General features: G+C 39.3%; 1 protein-coding gene across 1 annotated transcript in view; it reads left to right on the top strand.

The window, feature by feature from the left end:
- The window catches only part of STMN2 (stathmin 2), a 41,853-nt gene extending 26,850 nt beyond the window's left edge, over window positions 1-15,003 (top strand). The window contains exons 4-5 of the mRNA XM_058176229.1: window positions 7,992-8,183; window positions 13,369-15,003. Of these exons, the coding sequence (XP_058032212.1) occupies window positions 7,992-8,183; window positions 13,369-13,428 (252 nt within the window). The 3' untranslated portion in view covers window positions 13,429-15,003. The remainder of the gene's footprint in view (window positions 1-7,991; window positions 8,184-13,368) is intronic.
- Window positions 15,004-16,886: the final 1,883 nt, after the last annotated feature.

Genomic DNA, 16,886 nt, shown 5'->3' with positions numbered 1-16,886 from the left:
CCTCAGCTACAATAATAAAGGGAAGCTTTCTGCAGATTTTTTTCCTCTCCCCCCACCAAGCAGGGAAAGGAATTCCTCCCAAGTAGGGAAAGGCATTCACCCAAGAGCAATTATCACCTACTTAAAATGTTGTGAAGCTGCAAGTTGCCTTGCCTGAATTGAGAAACTGCCTCAAAAGAAACTGCCTTTTGCTTCCTCCGGAGCAAAAGCAGAGAGTCTCTTCCAGGGAAGATTTCTCTATCTTCTATTTTTCTTCCACAACAGAACAAAAAAGCCTCTTCCTGTGAAGGCTTTTCCAGTTCTTTATTCTGATTTTCTTCTGGAGCAAAAGAAAGCCCTTTCTAATGAAGCAGTTGCACTGGTTAATTGTTCTCACTGTCAGGAAGTTTCTTCTTAGTTTTAGGTTGCTTCTCTGTTTCTTCAGTTTCCATCCATTGCTTCTTGTTTTGCCTTCTGGTGCTTTGGATAATACATTGCCCCCCCCCTTTCTTTCTGGCAGCCCTTTAAAAGCCTGTTGCCTATCACATTCTTGGACAAAGCATGTGAGCCATTTTCTCCTTTCAGTGGTCAATGAAAGTACATCTATAGTATGTAGATAATAAAGCTGAAAAAAGGTGAACAATATTTTTACAGAACTACAGATACGTTGAGGCTGGGTGTGACAAGGAATGGCTGGGAGGGGCCAGGCGAGGCACCCCTTGACGTAACATTGAGTTGGCCATGATCACCTGGTCACATGACCACCAAGCCATGCCCACCAAGCCACACCCACAGAACTGGTAGGGAAAATTTTTAGATTTCACCCCTGCTGCCGGCTGCCTGAAATTTAGCAGTTTGAATCTCACCAGGCTCAAAGTTGATTCAGCTTACCATCCTTCTGAGGTTGATAAACTGAGGACCCAGATTGTTGGGGGCAATAGGTGAGTCTGTAAACCACTTAGAGAGGGCTGTGAAGCACTGTGAAGCAGTATATAAGTCTAAGTGCTATTGCTATTGCAAGGTTTCATTTGCAATTTATGACACATATATGTTATTGAATTGATGTGAAAAAAATTACATCTTAAAGCTCGTCCTTGAGTGTTCAGAACTGAATCTACATCTGTTTCGTTTAAGATGCGTACAATGAGATCCATGTTTGAAAATGCAAAAATTTGTACCTTAAGATCAGCTAAATACCTGAGTTTCAATGTTAAGAAACAGGATTGCTAATCACATAGATACAAGTTTTACTGACTTGTACTTCAGAATAAAAAAAATCAACTTAGATTACCAGAAACATGTGATTTATTACATCTGCCTGTAGTTTAGGAGCATGACCAGGTTACTGAGATTCTAGGACAGAATTAAGCTAGCAAAAACTCCAGGAACACCTTATCAAAGAAAATAGCTTTAAACTTGTTAATTGATTTCACACAGTCTTTGAATTAAACCTCTCCTTACTAATTACATTAGTGTTTATTAATCAGTAGTGTCAGCCTCATGCACAAGTGTCAATAGCAAATTATATAATTGAGAATCCAATTATGCTCCTAGTTCTCTGGCCATTTATCATCTAGGGTTGTTAAATTCTCCTTTTTCTTCCTTTTTAACTGTTTTCATAACTTATTGAGACATAAATCATATTTTCTGATCTATGATCGTAATAAAAGTGTTTGATTTGACATAAATCATTGTTCTATACATAAGACATCTGAGAATAAACAGCAATTTATTCCGGATAAATAATATTTATGGAAAGCAATTTTGATGATGGTGTATAACAGTGTAGCATTTGCCATTCCACTCCTTTCCTCATCTAACTTTTGGTCTCTCAAAATGTTAACACACCCCAAATACTTTTTCTCAATGCTATTTTGTAGCCAAAGGGCCGGACAAACAATTTTGGCTTTATTTGTTCTGGGATAAATACCTAAAAGGGTATGGATAAAGGAGAATATTTGTAGTTCATGGTTGAAATGAGGGGTCCTTGGTGCTGTCTGAGCTTGGTTGTTTTCTTGCAGATGTTTCATTACTCGAACCACGTGACATCATCAGTTTAATGGGGAGTGGGGTTTGCTCTCATTTTATATTATACATAGCTGGCTGGAGAATTCTGGGAATTGAAGTCCACAAGTCTTAAAGCTGCCAAGTTTGAAGACTTCTGTTCTAGTGGCTTGCCTTGTTAGAATTGGTGGGAATAGTCTTGGTGGTTCTATGGTTGGCCTGTTTACTGTTACTTGTCTGGCAATTCCTTTGGGGTATTGTTTGCTCCTTGACCGTTGGCCTAATGTTAATCTTGGTGTTGATGTCTGCTCATTTAGGTCTTGATTGCTGGTGAGGAGGTGTTTTGATCTTTCTTTTTTTTGCTTCCCCTTTGGCTTGTTGATTGTCTCCTTTGAATGGTATATAGATGTTTATATCTATGTGCCTGTTGGTGTCAGATTTGTCAGACTGCCAGGCTTTCATGAATTCTTTAGCATTTTTGGACTTGGCCTAGGATGGTCACAGTTCCCCAGCTGAAACTACGGCTAAGCCTGTCAATATCCAATCAACAGCCCAACTAAGAATAGAATAGAATAGAATAGAATTTTATTGGCCAAGTGTGATTGGACACACAAGGAATTTGTCTTGGTGCATATGCTCTCAGTGTACATAAAAGAAAAGATACGTTCATCAAGGTACAACATTTACAACACAATTGATGATCAATATATCAATATAAATCATAAGGATTGCCAGCAACAAGTTATAGTCATACAGTCCTAAGTGGAAAGAGATTGGTGATGGGAACTATGAAACGATTAATAGTAGTGCAGATTCAGTAAATAGTCTGACAGTGTTGAGGGAATTATTTGTTTAGCAGAGTGATGGCCTTCGGGAAAAAACTGTTCTTGTGTCTAGTTGTTCTGTTCTAGTTGTAAGGAACCACCAAATCCACTCCCACCAACACTGACAAGGCATGCCACTAGAACATAAAATGAAAGCAAACTCCACTCCCTACTAGCACTGATGCTGCTACAAAGTTTGAGTAATGAAATGTCTGCAGGAAAACAACCAAGCTCGGAGAACACCAAGGACCCCTAAAATGCATCATCCTTCCAACTTCCTTCTAACTTATCTCTGTGCCAATGGCTATTGCTCATGTTTTTTGTTTTTTGTTTTTATTTGCATTTATATCCCGCCCTTCTCCGAAAACTCAGGGCGGCTTACATTATGTCAAGCAATAGTCTTCATCCATTTGTATATTATATACAAAGTCAACTTATTGCCCCCCAACAATCTGGGTCCTCATTTTACCTACCTTATAAAGGATGGAAGGCTGAGTCAACCTTGGGCCTGGTGGGACTTGAATCTGCAGTAATTGCAAGCAGCTGCTGTTAATAACAGACTGTCTTACCAGTCTGAGCCACCAGAGGTTCCCTGAGTGAAAATGTTTATTTTCACTTTTGAGGTGGGGAGGGGAATGTCACAGAATTTTGCTACTCTTGGGAAATACTACTGGTTGTTACCCGCACTTTTTTGTGGTAGGAAAATTCTATTTAAGATAAACTTTCTGTTTACTTTTTTGCTGATATATCTAAATAGAACTCAATAAAATTATAGCAGTCTTCTAATATTTGGCACAAAGAAGCGGCGGGTTGCCCTATTCTCCAGAGCACCTGAAGGTAGGACAAGAAGAAATGGAAGATTATCAAAGAGAGATCCAACATAGAATTAAGGAGAAATTTCCTGGCAGAAAAATTAATTAGTGGAACAGCTTGCCTTCAGAAGTTATGGATGCTCCATCCCTGGAGGTTTTTAAGAAGAGGTTGGACAGCCATTTATCCAGAATGGTATAGGGCAGTGATGGATAACCTTTTTGCCGTCACGTGCCAAAAGCAGGGGGAGCTCAGGGTGGGGTTCCATGCATGCATGCCCACACCCATAATACAATGCCCCCACACCTCGCACCCCTGCGCATGCGCACGCGACCCCTCCGCGCTCCCCCAGCTTTTGGTACACGATGGCAAAAGAGTTACAGGTGGGCCCTGGTAGGCCCGTTTTTCGCCCTCCCCAGGCTCCAGAGGCTTTCTTGGAGCCTGGGGTGGGTGAAAACAGCCTTCCCCACCCCCCCGGAGGCCCTCCAGAGGCCAGAAACAGCCCCTTTCCTAACTTCCGGTGGGCCCAGAAGGCCTGAAAATTAGCTGGCCGGTGCGCACATGCGTGCTGGAGCTGAGCTAGGGCAACGCTCACATACCCCCAGATATGGCTCCGTGTGCCACCTGTGGCACCCGTGCCATAGGTTCGCCATCACAGGTACAAGGTCTCATGCTCAAGCTGGGGGTTGGACTAGAAGACCTCCATGATCTCTTCCAACTTTGTTATTCTGTATTCTGCAAATTTACCCACAAGCGATTGTATCAGTTTTATATTCAATCCAGATCTTTTTGAGAGTTTCAAAATTTAAAGGAAAAAAACTGTTTAATCTTCCCCTCCCCAGCCTTATGGTTCAAAGTAGACAGAGGAATGAGAACTTGTACTTGCCAAATTCTTTTTTTTTTTTTTTATTCAAAAAGTTTTACAAAATTTTTTTTTCCCCTTTCCCCCCCTCCTCCCCCCTCCCTTCGCAACCCCCCTCCCCCCCCCCGACTTCCCGGAACGAGCACAAGGTATAGTTAAAATAAAACAAACATATGCTAAAAATTTTCGTCCCAACTTAATTATACCCTACAATCATCAATTCCTAACTTCCCCACAAGCAATCAAAAATAATACATCATAATCATTCAAAACAGTCTGATAACTCTTAGTCTGATATCTACGTTGAATATAGTCAATCCATTTTTCCATTCCTTTAAGTATCTTTCTTGTATTGTCTTTCAAAAGGCTGATATCTTCGCCATCTCAGCCAAATTGGCAACTTTCAATATCCATTCTTGTATTGTTGGTACTTCTTTTTCTTCCAATATTGTCCTATTAGTAATCTTGCTGCAGTTATTAGATTTAAAATCAATTTAGTCTCAATTACTGTACAATCCGTAATAATTCCCAACAAGAAAAATTGCGGCAGGAACTTTATCTTCTTTTCAGAACATTTTGTAAAATCCACCAAATTTTTATCCAAAAGGCCTTTATGTCCTTACAAGCCCACCAAATGTGAAAATATGTAGCGTCATCACAATTACATCTCCAACATTTTGCTTGCATTTCTGGATACATACACGATAATTTTTAGGATCTAGATGCCATCTATAAAACATTTTATAAAAATTTTCCTCAGATTCTGTGCTCGTGAATTTAACATTTCTAACCCAAATTTTTTCCCACGTTTCCAATAATATTGGCTCCTGAAAATTTTGTGCCCACTTTATCATACAGTCCTTTACCAAGTCCCTTTCAGAATCTATTTCAAGTAACACATTATACAATCTCTTTATATGCTCCTGGGACTGATTTCTAATTTGCTTTTCCAAATTTCCCTCGTTCTGCTCTATACCAATTTTCTGATCTCCTTCCATCTAGCACGTAGTTGCTCATATTGAAACCAAGTATAATTTTTCCCTTCCTCTCTTAATACTTGCAGAGATTTTAACTGCAAATTACCTCTTTCAGTATACAAAAGATCTTTATATGTAATCATTTCCTGATTCTGTTCTATGTTTATATTTTCTACTGTATGTCTAGGACTTGCCCATATAGGAACCTTATAATTTAGTTTATAAGAGTATTTTTCCAAACACGCAGAAGGGCATTTCTTAGCACATGATTTTTAAAGGCCTTATCCACTTTTTGTCATAAATTAAATATGCATGCCATCCATATAACAAATCATAACCTTCTATATTCAAAATTCTGTCCTCTGTTAAATTAAACCAATCACTTATTGCAGAGAGAGCAGCTGCTTCATAATATAATTTAAAATTAGGCATTTTAAACCTCCCTTTCCGAGAATCTTGAATTATTTTCATTTTAACCCTAGCTTTTTTACCTTCCCATATAAATTTGTTAATTCCCTTCTGCCATTCCTCAAGATTCTTATCTTTCTTAATTATTGGTATCATCTGAAAGAGGAATAAAAATCTAGGTAAAACATTCATTTTAATAGCAGCAATTCTCCCAGCAAAGATAATTGCAATTTTTCCAAACAATCAACTCCTTCTGAACTTTTTGCCATAAAACCTCATAGTTATTCTTATACAATTTCACATTTGATGACGTAATATAAACCCCTAAGTACTTAACCTTCTTTACAATTTCAAATCCTGTTACTTCCTCCAGTTTTTCTTTCTGTTGTCTGGCCATATTTTTATTATCACTTTTGTCTTTTCTGATTTACCTTAAACCCTGAGACATTCCCATATTGATCAATTATTTCCAACAAAGATTTACTAGAATTTATAGGGTTTGTTAAAGTAATCACCAAATCATCTGCAAAAGCTCTTAACTTATATTCATACTGTCTAACTCTAATTCCCTCTATCTCCTTTACTTCTCGTATTTTATCCAATAATGGTTTTAGAGTTAAAATAAACAATAATGGTGATAAAGGACATCCCTGTCTTGTTCCTTTCGCAATCTTAAAAGGTTCTGTTAAGCTACCATTGATTATAATCTGTGCTGTTTGCTCTCCATAAATTGCCCTAATTATTCTTAAAAAACCATCTCCAAATTGCATCTTTTCTATTAATTTAAATAAAAAATCCCAATGCAATCGATCAAAAGCTTTCTCTGCACCGAGAAAATAAATGCTGCTGGAATAAAATTTTTCTTTTCTAAGTACTCCAGTAAATTAACAATCTGCCTAACATTATTCCTCATCTGTCTCCCTTTTATAAATCCAGATTGATCATTATGAATTCTTCGCTGCAGAATCAACATTAATCTATTAGCTATTATTTTAACAAAATCTTATAATCATTATTTAAAAGTGAGATTGGCCTATAATTCCCAGGTTTAGAACAATCCTGTTCCTCTTTGGTATCAATGAAATAAAAGAGGTTCTCCATGAGGGGAATTCTCCTAGTTGTATCTGATTAAATAATTTCTTAAGTGGACCTAACATCTCATCCTGTAAATTCCTATAATAACTAACTGTGAGCCCATCCGTACCAGGAGTTTTCCCCATTTTTAATTGTTTAATTACCAAAATAATTTCTTCCGAGGTTATAGGCCGATTCAGTTCATCCGTTTGTTCTAAAGTTAAATTTTTAACCTTATATTCCTTCAAATAATTATCAATATCCCTATTCAATATATTATCTTTAAGATATAAATTTGTATAATATTCTAAAAAAGCTTTTTTAATTTTATCCTGTTGATATCTCTTTACCTTTTTATTCTATTTTTTCTATAGTACGTTGTTTTTGTCTTTTCCTTAAAGTGTATGCTAACCACCTACCAGGTCTATTTGCGTTACAAAAAGTATTATGTTTGGCATATTGTATATTTGTTGCCACCTGATCAGCCATTATCATATTAAATTGATTCTGTAATAACTTTATTTCTTCTCTTATTTTCTCATTATTATCCATAATCTCCTTAAACCTTTCTTCAGACACTTTCCCTTGCTCTTTAATCAGATCTTCTAAAGCTGGTTCAGAACCCCTTAGTGTTAGTCTTAGGTGGTTTAGTAGCCATTTCAGTTTTAAAATTCACAAAATATAAGTCTAGAAACTTCTCTTTTCCCCTTTAAGTATAGGAGAGCTCAGTTCACTTCATTAAAATCCACACATAACATTTCTTATCTTCTTAGTTGCACAGACTGTTTGAAATTCCATTCGTCACTTTCACTCCCGTTCAGGCGCCATCTTTAAGAGTCAATTAAAACAAAGGAAAAACTGTTTAATCTTCCCCTCCCCAGCCTTATGGTTCAAAGTAGACAGAGGAATGAGAACTTGTACTTGCCAAATTCTTCACTTCGGCAAATTAGTCATCCTTTCTCTCTGAACATTAGAGATATCCTGAATCTATTCTCTTTCAATGTTTTTGTAATTGACTGGCTCATATTTTTTTTATTTCTCAACTTTACACAGTCCCAGGAGGCCCAGGTGCTGAAACAACTGGCAGAAAAGAGAGAACATGAGCGAGAAGTCCTTCAGAAGGCTTTGGAGGAGAACAATAACTTCAGCAAAATGGCAGAGGAAAAACTGATACTGAAAATGGAGCAGATCAAAGAAAACCGTGAAGCTAACTTAGCTGCTCTTATTGAACGTCTTCAGGAGAAGGTAACCAGGCTGGGAGCCAACCAATGTACAAAAAGTAAACTGAGAGTCAGCCAAACAGAGCTGATAAACCACCGGGTGGGGGGGCAGGAGTCCCACTCAGATGTTGAGTAAGGATGTCTAAGAAGTAATGTTCGAGTTAGGTAAGATATTTATTTATGCTCAAATGAATGTAGGAGTAAACCCCCTGCCAGCAGGTTTTTAAAAAGCTGAGGATGAACATTCTGGCTATTCAATCAAAGTTCTGTCACTTTCTTGTACGTGACCCCTCTGCGCTCCCCAGCTTTTGGTACACGATGGCAAAGAGTTACAGGTGGGCCCAGAAGGCCTGAAAATTAGCTGGCCGGTGCGCACATGCGTGCTGGAGCTGAGCTAGGGCAACGCTCACATACCCCCAGATATGGCTCCGTGTGCCACCTGTGGCACCCGTGCCATAGGTTCGCCATCACAGGTACAAGGTCTCATGCTCAAGCTGGGGGTTGGACTAGAAGACCTCCATGATCTCTTCCAACTTTGTTATTCTGTATTCTGCAAATTTACCCACAAGCGATTGTATCAGTTTTATATTCAATCCAGATCTTTTTGAGAGTTTCAAAATTTAAAGGAAAAAAACTGTTTAATCTTCCCCTCCCCAGCCTTATGGTTCAAAGTAGACAGAGGAATGAGAACTTGTACTTGCCAAATTCTTCACTTCGGCAAATTAGTCATCCTTTCTCTCTGAACATTAGAGATATCCTGAATCTATTCTCTTTCAATGTTTTTGTAATTGACTGGCTCATATTTTTTTTATTTCTCAACTTTACACAGTCCCAGGAGGCCCAGGTGCTGAAACAACTGGCAGAAAAGAGAGAACATGAGCGAGAAGTCCTTCAGAAGGCTTTGGAGGAGAACAATAACTTCAGCAAAATGGCAGAGGAAAAACTGATACTGAAAATGGAGCAGATCAAAGAAAACCGTGAAGCTAACTTAGCTGCTCTTATTGAACGTCTTCAGGAGAAGGTAACCAGGCTGGGAGCCAACCAATGTACAAAAAGTAAACTGAGAGTCAGCCAAACAGAGCTGATAAACCACCGGGTGGGGGGGCAGGAGTCCCACTCAGATGTTGAGTAAGGATGTCTAAGAAGTAATGTTCGAGTTAGGTAAGATATTTATTTATGCTCAAATGAATGTAGGAGTAAACCCCCTGCCAGCAGGTTTTTAAAAAGCTGAGGATGAACATTCTGGCTATTCAATCAAAGTTCTGTCACTTTCTTGTACGTGACCCCTCTGCGCTCCCCAGCTTTTGGTACACGATGGCAAAGAGTTACAGGTGGGCCCAGAAGGCCTGAAAATTAGCTGGCCGGTGCGCACATGCGTGCTGGAGCTGAGCTAGGGCAACGCTCACATACCCCCAGATATGGCTCCGTGTGCCACCTGTGGCACCCGTGCCATAGGTTCGCCATCACAGGTACAAGGTCTCATGCTCAAGCTGGGGGTTGGACTAGAAGACCTCCATGATCTCTTCCAACTTTGTTATTCTGTATTCTGCAAATTTACCCACAAGCGATTGTATCAGTTTTATATTCAATCCAGATCTTTTTGAGAGTTTCAAAATTTAAAGGAAAAAAACTGTTTAATCTTCCCCTCCCCAGCCTTATGGTTCAAAGTAGACAGAGGAATGAGAACTTGTACTTGCCAAATTCTTCACTTCGGCAAATTAGTCATCCTTTCTCTCTGAACATTAGAGATATCCTGAATCTATTCTCTTTCAATGTTTTTGTAATTGACTGGCTCATATTTTTTTTATTTCTCAACTTTACACAGTCCCAGGAGGCCCAGGTGCTGAAACAACTGGCAGAAAAGAGAGAACATGAGCGAGAAGTCCTTCAGAAGGCTTTGGAGGAGAACAATAACTTCAGCAAAATGGCAGAGGAAAAACTGATACTGAAAATGGAGCAGATCAAAGAAAACCGTGAAGCTAACTTAGCTGCTCTTATTGAACGTCTTCAGGAGAAGGTAACCAGGCTGGGAGCCAACCAATGTACAAAAAGTAAACTGAGAGTCAGCCAAACAGAGCTGATAAACCACCGGGTGGGGGGGCAGGAGTCCCACTCAGATGTTGAGTAAGGATGTCTAAGAAGTAATGTTCGAGTTAGGTAAGATATTTATTTATGCTCAAATGAATGTAGGAGTAAACCCCCTGCCAGCAGGTTTTTAAAAAGCTGAGGATGAACATTCTGGCTATTCAATCAAAGTTCTGTCACTTTCTTGTACGTGACCCCTCTGCGCTCCCCAGCTTTTGGTACACGATGGCAAAGAGTTACAGGTGGGCCCAGAAGGCCTGAAAATTAGCTGGCCGGTGCGCACATGCGTGCTGGAGCTGAGCTAGGGCAACGCTCACATACCCCCAGATATGGCTCCGTGTGCCACCTGTGGCACCCGTGCCATAGGTTCGCCATCACAGGTACAAGGTCTCATGCTCAAGCTGGGGGTTGGACTAGAAGACCTCCATGATCTCTTCCAACTTTGTTATTCTGTATTCTGCAAATTTACCCACAAGCGATTGTATCAGTTTTATATTCAATCCAGATCTTTTTGAGAGTTTCAAAATTTAAAGGAAAAAAACTGTTTAATCTTCCCCTCCCCAGCCTTATGGTTCAAAGTAGACAGAGGAATGAGAACTTGTACTTGCCAAATTCTTCACTTCGGCAAATTAGTCATCCTTTCTCTCTGAACATTAGAGATATCCTGAATCTATTCTCTTTCAATGTTTTTGTAATTGACTGGCTCATATTTTTTTTATTTCTCAACTTTACACAGTCCCAGGAGGCCCAGGTGCTGAAACAACTGGCAGAAAAGAGAGAACATGAGCGAGAAGTCCTTCAGAAGGCTTTGGAGGAGAACAATAACTTCAGCAAAATGGCAGAGGAAAAACTGATACTGAAAATGGAGCAGATCAAAGAAAACCGTGAAGCTAACTTAGCTGCTCTTATTGAACGTCTTCAGGAGAAGGTAACCAGGCTGGGAGCCAACCAATGTACAAAAAGTAAACTGAGAGTCAGCCAAACAGAGCTGATAAACCACCGGGTGGGGGGGCAGGAGTCCCACTCAGATGTTGAGTAAGGATGTCTAAGAAGTAATGTTCGAGTTAGGTAAGATATTTATTTATGCTCAAATGAATGTAGGAGTAAACCCCCTGCCAGCAGGTTTTTAAAAAGCTGAGGATGAACATTCTGGCTATTCAATCAAAGTTCTGTCACTTTCTTGTACGTGACCCCTCCCCCCCTCACCCAGTGCTCTGCTGATTCAGTATGGTTCATAAAGACTCATCCTTCTTCTATATCGAATTCAGAATAATGCCTTAACTAATCTGTGCACTCTTCCCCAGGCAGTCACCTTCTTAAGTATTTTGGCTTTCAGCCTGCAAAATTCTGGAAAATCTTGGAATTGAAATAGAGCACATCTGGAGAGTACCAGGCGAGGCACAGCTGAAATATATGAAAAGCTTCATGCTTTAAAATTCATAAATATGTCAACCTTTCCCTTCAGAGATTACAAATAGATAGAGATTTTGCCTGGCATGGAAGTAAGATCAAGCATGCAGTGTAACCCTCTCATCTATGGTTCTCCTACCTTTCAACATACTTCATGTCTATAAATTAGACATTTTGAGCATATAGACTAGCCCTGTTCGGCTGTCTGACTGCTAAAACTGCACACTAGTTTCATTCCTGTATATATATTTTCATTGCACACACTTTGCCCTTGACTTTCATGAATTTGGCTTGAAGCAAACCTTTATTAACATTAAAGTGAATATGCTTGGAAGCTCCTTCCAGATTAGCAATTTTCATAAATCAGTTGTGTGATTGCAGGACATTTCCAAGCATATTCACACTAAGTACATTAAGTTCAGGATTGAACTGATGTGATGTCTCATTTGTAGATCTTGTACTCTTCCTTACTTTTAGCTCTCAGTCATTTCTGTGAATAGCAGAATAGGGCAGCTATATAAATTTATTGGCACAAATAATGTGTTCGTTTTATCTACCAAAATGTTTGGATAACTCCTGATTCTGGGGAAAGACATAGGCACATGATTGCACACAATATAGACTTTTCACACACAAAGGCTTATTCAAACTCCTAGGTATCTGCAGAGGGTTGGGGTGAATGAGCAACTACCACATGGCAACTGACACCCCATCTGCATCTTATCTCATGAGACAGGCACACAAGGCCTAGTTTTGTATTGTGAAGTTGCAACTACACGTCTTTAGCATTCCAGTGGGCACTAGATGCCTAGTCCAAGCCGTTCTGTTAAGTTTTTCTTTTATGCAGTTTGTGAATAAAACAATTTCAAATTGACTGGAAAATACGTTATAAACCAGATTCAGAATAGTCCTGAACGAAAAGGGCAGGAAGGCAATCTCTTTAATTCTATTTTTCCTTTGCAATCTGTTGTCTGAAATGATATAGGGCCGTGGTGGCGAACCTATCAGATGGCACATGTAGCCATATCGGTGGACACATGAGCTCAGCTCCAGCTCTCATGCATGTGCCAGCTAGCTGATTTTCAGGCCTTCTGGGCCCACCAGAAGTAGGGAAACATGCTGTTTTCTGCCTCTCAAGGGCCTCGGTGGGTGACAGAGAAGGCCCGTTTTCTGCTCTCCCCAGCCTCCAGAGCCTTTCTAAAAGTCTGGGGAGGGTGAAAATGACCTTCCCCCCCCCAGAGGCCCTCTGGAGGCTGAAAGTGGCCTGTTTCCACCCCCCACTTAACCCAACCCCTGCTCCTGGCACGTGATGGCAAAAAGGTTAGCCATCACTGGTATAGGGCTCCCTGCTGGTATAGGGCTTTCTGCTTACAGAGGTCTCCAGCCTTGACAACTTTAAGACTTGTGGACTTCAGCTCCCAGAATTCCTCAGCCAGAAAAGCTGACAAGCTTTTTCCACAAGTCTTAAAGTTGCCAAGGTTGGAGACCCTTGGACTAGAAGAACTCCAAGGTTCCTTCAAACTCTGTTCTTCTATTCTTCAGCTATCATGAATCAAAGAACAAGAGTTGTGTCCCGCTTCATTATGAATGCTTCTTTTATAGCCCTATTAAAGCTAAAGTTCATGGCCAAATCTTGTTGCCATTTAACATTCTTCCTGAAGAAAAAGAGGAAGGCAGATGTTAAACTTGTCTCTATTTTGCCCCTTTATTCCCAGGAAAGGCATGCTGCAGAGGTCCGCAGAAACAAGGAGCTCCAGGTGGAACTGTCTGGCTGAGCCCAGCAGTAGAGGGAGTCGGATAACTCCCCTGCCTATATTATTACAGATCATGAAATATTAGTATAGGAAATGTATGACATGGTTTAAAAAAAAAAGAATCAAGAACTCAATAAAAATGAAACAAAAAAAATTAAAACAATGCAGTCTTTGCAGAATGATTTGCTTGATGTTTAAAATTAAAACTTGGATCTTATTTTGTAAATACTTACATTTTTGTTAAAAAATACAAGTATTGCATTATGCAAGTTATTTCATAATCTTTACACGTCCTGTAACAGGCTTTTGATGTCGTCTCTTTTCATTCAGTTAAATTTGTTAGAACTTTGCTATGAAGTTCTTTGCAGCAAAATCCATGCCAAACTGTATACTCGTTCTAACTGAAAACCAAGTCAGCAGAAGGTCTATGGTGCTACTGTCGCGTCATCACTTAATAACATGGAAAGCTTTGCAATCAATAAGCTTAAGTCAATAAGCCAATTACAGGTAGGCATTCTTATTTGATTAAATGGTCTAGAAAAATGAAGTCATAGAACATTAAGAAATCATAATTTATTTACAACCCCAGTGTTCTTCTATAGAGAAAAACAGAGCTGTGCTGTACAGAAACAAGCTCCATGGAGTTCAGTGAAATTTAACCCCCGTAAGCATCTAAAGGAGGAAGCCTTTAGAACACATCAGGATTTATTGTGGTTTAAAACAGTATTCGGTAAAGCTGCGTGTCTTAAGTTTAGAAGCAGAAAAGAATTTTCCCAACAAGAAGGGAAATAGATAATAGATACTTTTAAAAAGATGTTGTATGCAGTAGGGAGTGAACAACCATATTTGGCCAGATTCCAAAATTTCCCAGTTTCAGATTCACTGCCAGAAAAATTCATGAAATTTATAGGTATAAAAACCGCAGTCAGTTTCCTTTTCTTAGGCTCTAGTCCAATGTTTTTTGATCCTGGCAACTTTACAATGTATGGACATCAACTCCCAGAATTCCCCAGCCAGCAATGCCGGCTGGAGAATTCTGGGAGTTGGTCCACACACCTTAAAGTTGTCGAGATTGAAAAACACTGCTCTAGCCTTTCAAAAACTGGTGCACCTTTCTTGTGATAGCACCACAGTTCCTAGACTACAGTTCCTGAAGTTCCAAAACCCCACAGTATCTGAAGGATATCAGTTTGGGAAATAGGCATATTGTCTTGTCTCCAGTTGCTAAAATCTGTGAAGAGACCAAGAGCATCTTTGCAGACAGGATTCCAGCCTTAAGCTTTGTGATTTCATAACACTGCAAGGTGTTCCATGTGCTATTTTTCATCCCAAATCAATGAGCTGGTCTTAATCCTACTAACTTCTGCTCTACAGTGTTAGTCTGTCCTGCCTACTTTTAAAACACTATCTAAATGATGAGGGCTGAAGCGGTCAGGATGACTAGCCAAGGTGCTTGTGTCAAATAATATGACCAATCTCAACACACATATTGTCTGAAACAGCTGCCAGCTTGAAGGTATCCCAAACTCTCCTGGAAATTGCTGCCTGCGTATTATTCTACTCTTCATTAGTGCTATTTTCCTGTATGTCATTGTGAGCAAGCTGTGATTAATAAAGAATTGGAGTTCTGTGAACTGAAAAAAAGAGTCATCTGTTGTCTCACTTGATGCCTTTCATCAACATAATACTAATAACTAGTATTACTGGAATGACACTGTTGTTCTTATATTAAATATCAGGTGGGGGATTTATTTATTTTTCTGGTTAATATTCTGCTACTTTTCTAAACTTCACTGTCATAAATTGTAAGTTATTCATTCCAGCATAAAATTTGGTATATGTAAAATCTCAACTGTTGGGTAAGAATGAGCAGATCTAGAACAGTTTAAAACATTTGGTAACAAACCCCAAATATTGGAAATGTTTTTGAAGGTAGAGGAAAGATACAATTGATTCAGTTTTGTTACTTCGAATTACTTTTCCAAATTCTGCATAGTGCTGCCCAGTTGATCTTTTGTATTTCTGTTAGATGATAGTAAAGCTGATAAATAACAGGGATGTTTATTTGATACAAGAGAAGTGTGGTCAAAAGATTATTGTACAAGTCAGGAATCAGCAAATATAAATCTCTTCTGAGTAGTTCTGATATTTTTTGGACAATATCATTTATTTGTTTGTTTGTTTTTCATTTATTCATTCATTCATTTAATTTATAGGCCACCCATCTTGCCCAAAGTGTAACTCTCCATCATTCTAAATTTATGTTATGCCACCTATGAGTCACTGGACACTCCATTAAAACTACTGCAAAAACCTATTCGTGGAAGAAAAAAATACTCATACTTTGTGATGGGGTAAAATGCTACTGGATCGCTCCAGTTCGGGAGAACCGGTAGTGATAAAAACTACCGGTTCGGGTGAACCGGTAGTAAAAAAATGCTTTAAAAAGTTTTTTAAAAAAGGTTCCAACAATCACAGCTGTGCCACATGATCATCGGAACCTTTTTTTTACTTTTTTAAAGCATTTTTTTTATTACAGGTTCGGGCGAATAGGTAGTAAAAAAATGTTTTAAAAAAGTAAAAAAAGTTCCAATGATCATCTGGCACCACTGATTGTCAATCAGCTGTGCCACCCGATTGTCGGAACCTTTTTTTAATTTTTTAAAGCATTTTTTTTCTACAGGTTCGGTCAAATAGTAAAAAATGCTTAATTTTATTTAAATTGGCCACATCCACCCAGTCACATGACCCACACCCATCAAGCCACACCCACAGAACCAGTAGCAAAAAAAAATTGCATTTCACTGCTGCTTTGTGATCTCTTACTTGGGTTATTGCAACTCCATGGAGCTGCCCTTCAAGAGCATTCAGATAGTTCCAATGGCATATAATGCAGTCCTCTGGGCGGTTAATTGGTACATCTGACACCAGTCTGTTTTTCAGTGCCTTTCGAAGTGCTGGTAGCCCCACAAAGTACATAGAGCCAGATTACTTATGAAGCCATCTCTTTCATATATATATATATATATATATATATATATATATATATATATATATATATATATATATATATATATATATATATATATATATATATATATGAGTTCGCCCCGTAAAATTGGAAGTGTCTTGGCGACGACGTGTCTCATTCGTCATCTTCAGGCTTCAACCGTGCTTCTGGGAGCAATGTGTGATCGCAGCTGTTTCTTCCTTTAACTGCTAGTGGGGTTTGAACTGATTGGGTGGGAGCTTGGCTGTGCTCTGATTGGATGGGGTTTTCTGTGCTCTGATTGGCTGGGGTGTGTCCTGTGTTGGTGGGGGCTTGGTTGTGCTCAGTCTAGTCTGTGCTGCAGGATTTGAGCTGGTGAGCTGCATAGCTGTTGTTTGGCTTTGTGGTGGTGCTACATCTTCATAGTGGGTCTGCTGCATGAATGGATTGGAGGGGTTTGAAATGGCTAATGTTGCAGCTGCGGTCTGGC

This window comes from Ahaetulla prasina, chromosome 3 (assembly GCF_028640845.1).
Source record: "Ahaetulla prasina isolate Xishuangbanna chromosome 3, ASM2864084v1, whole genome shotgun sequence".
Taxonomy (NCBI): Eukaryota; Metazoa; Chordata; class Lepidosauria; order Squamata; family Colubridae; genus Ahaetulla; species Ahaetulla prasina.
This window is presented reverse-complemented; position numbering and strand designations above follow the sequence as displayed.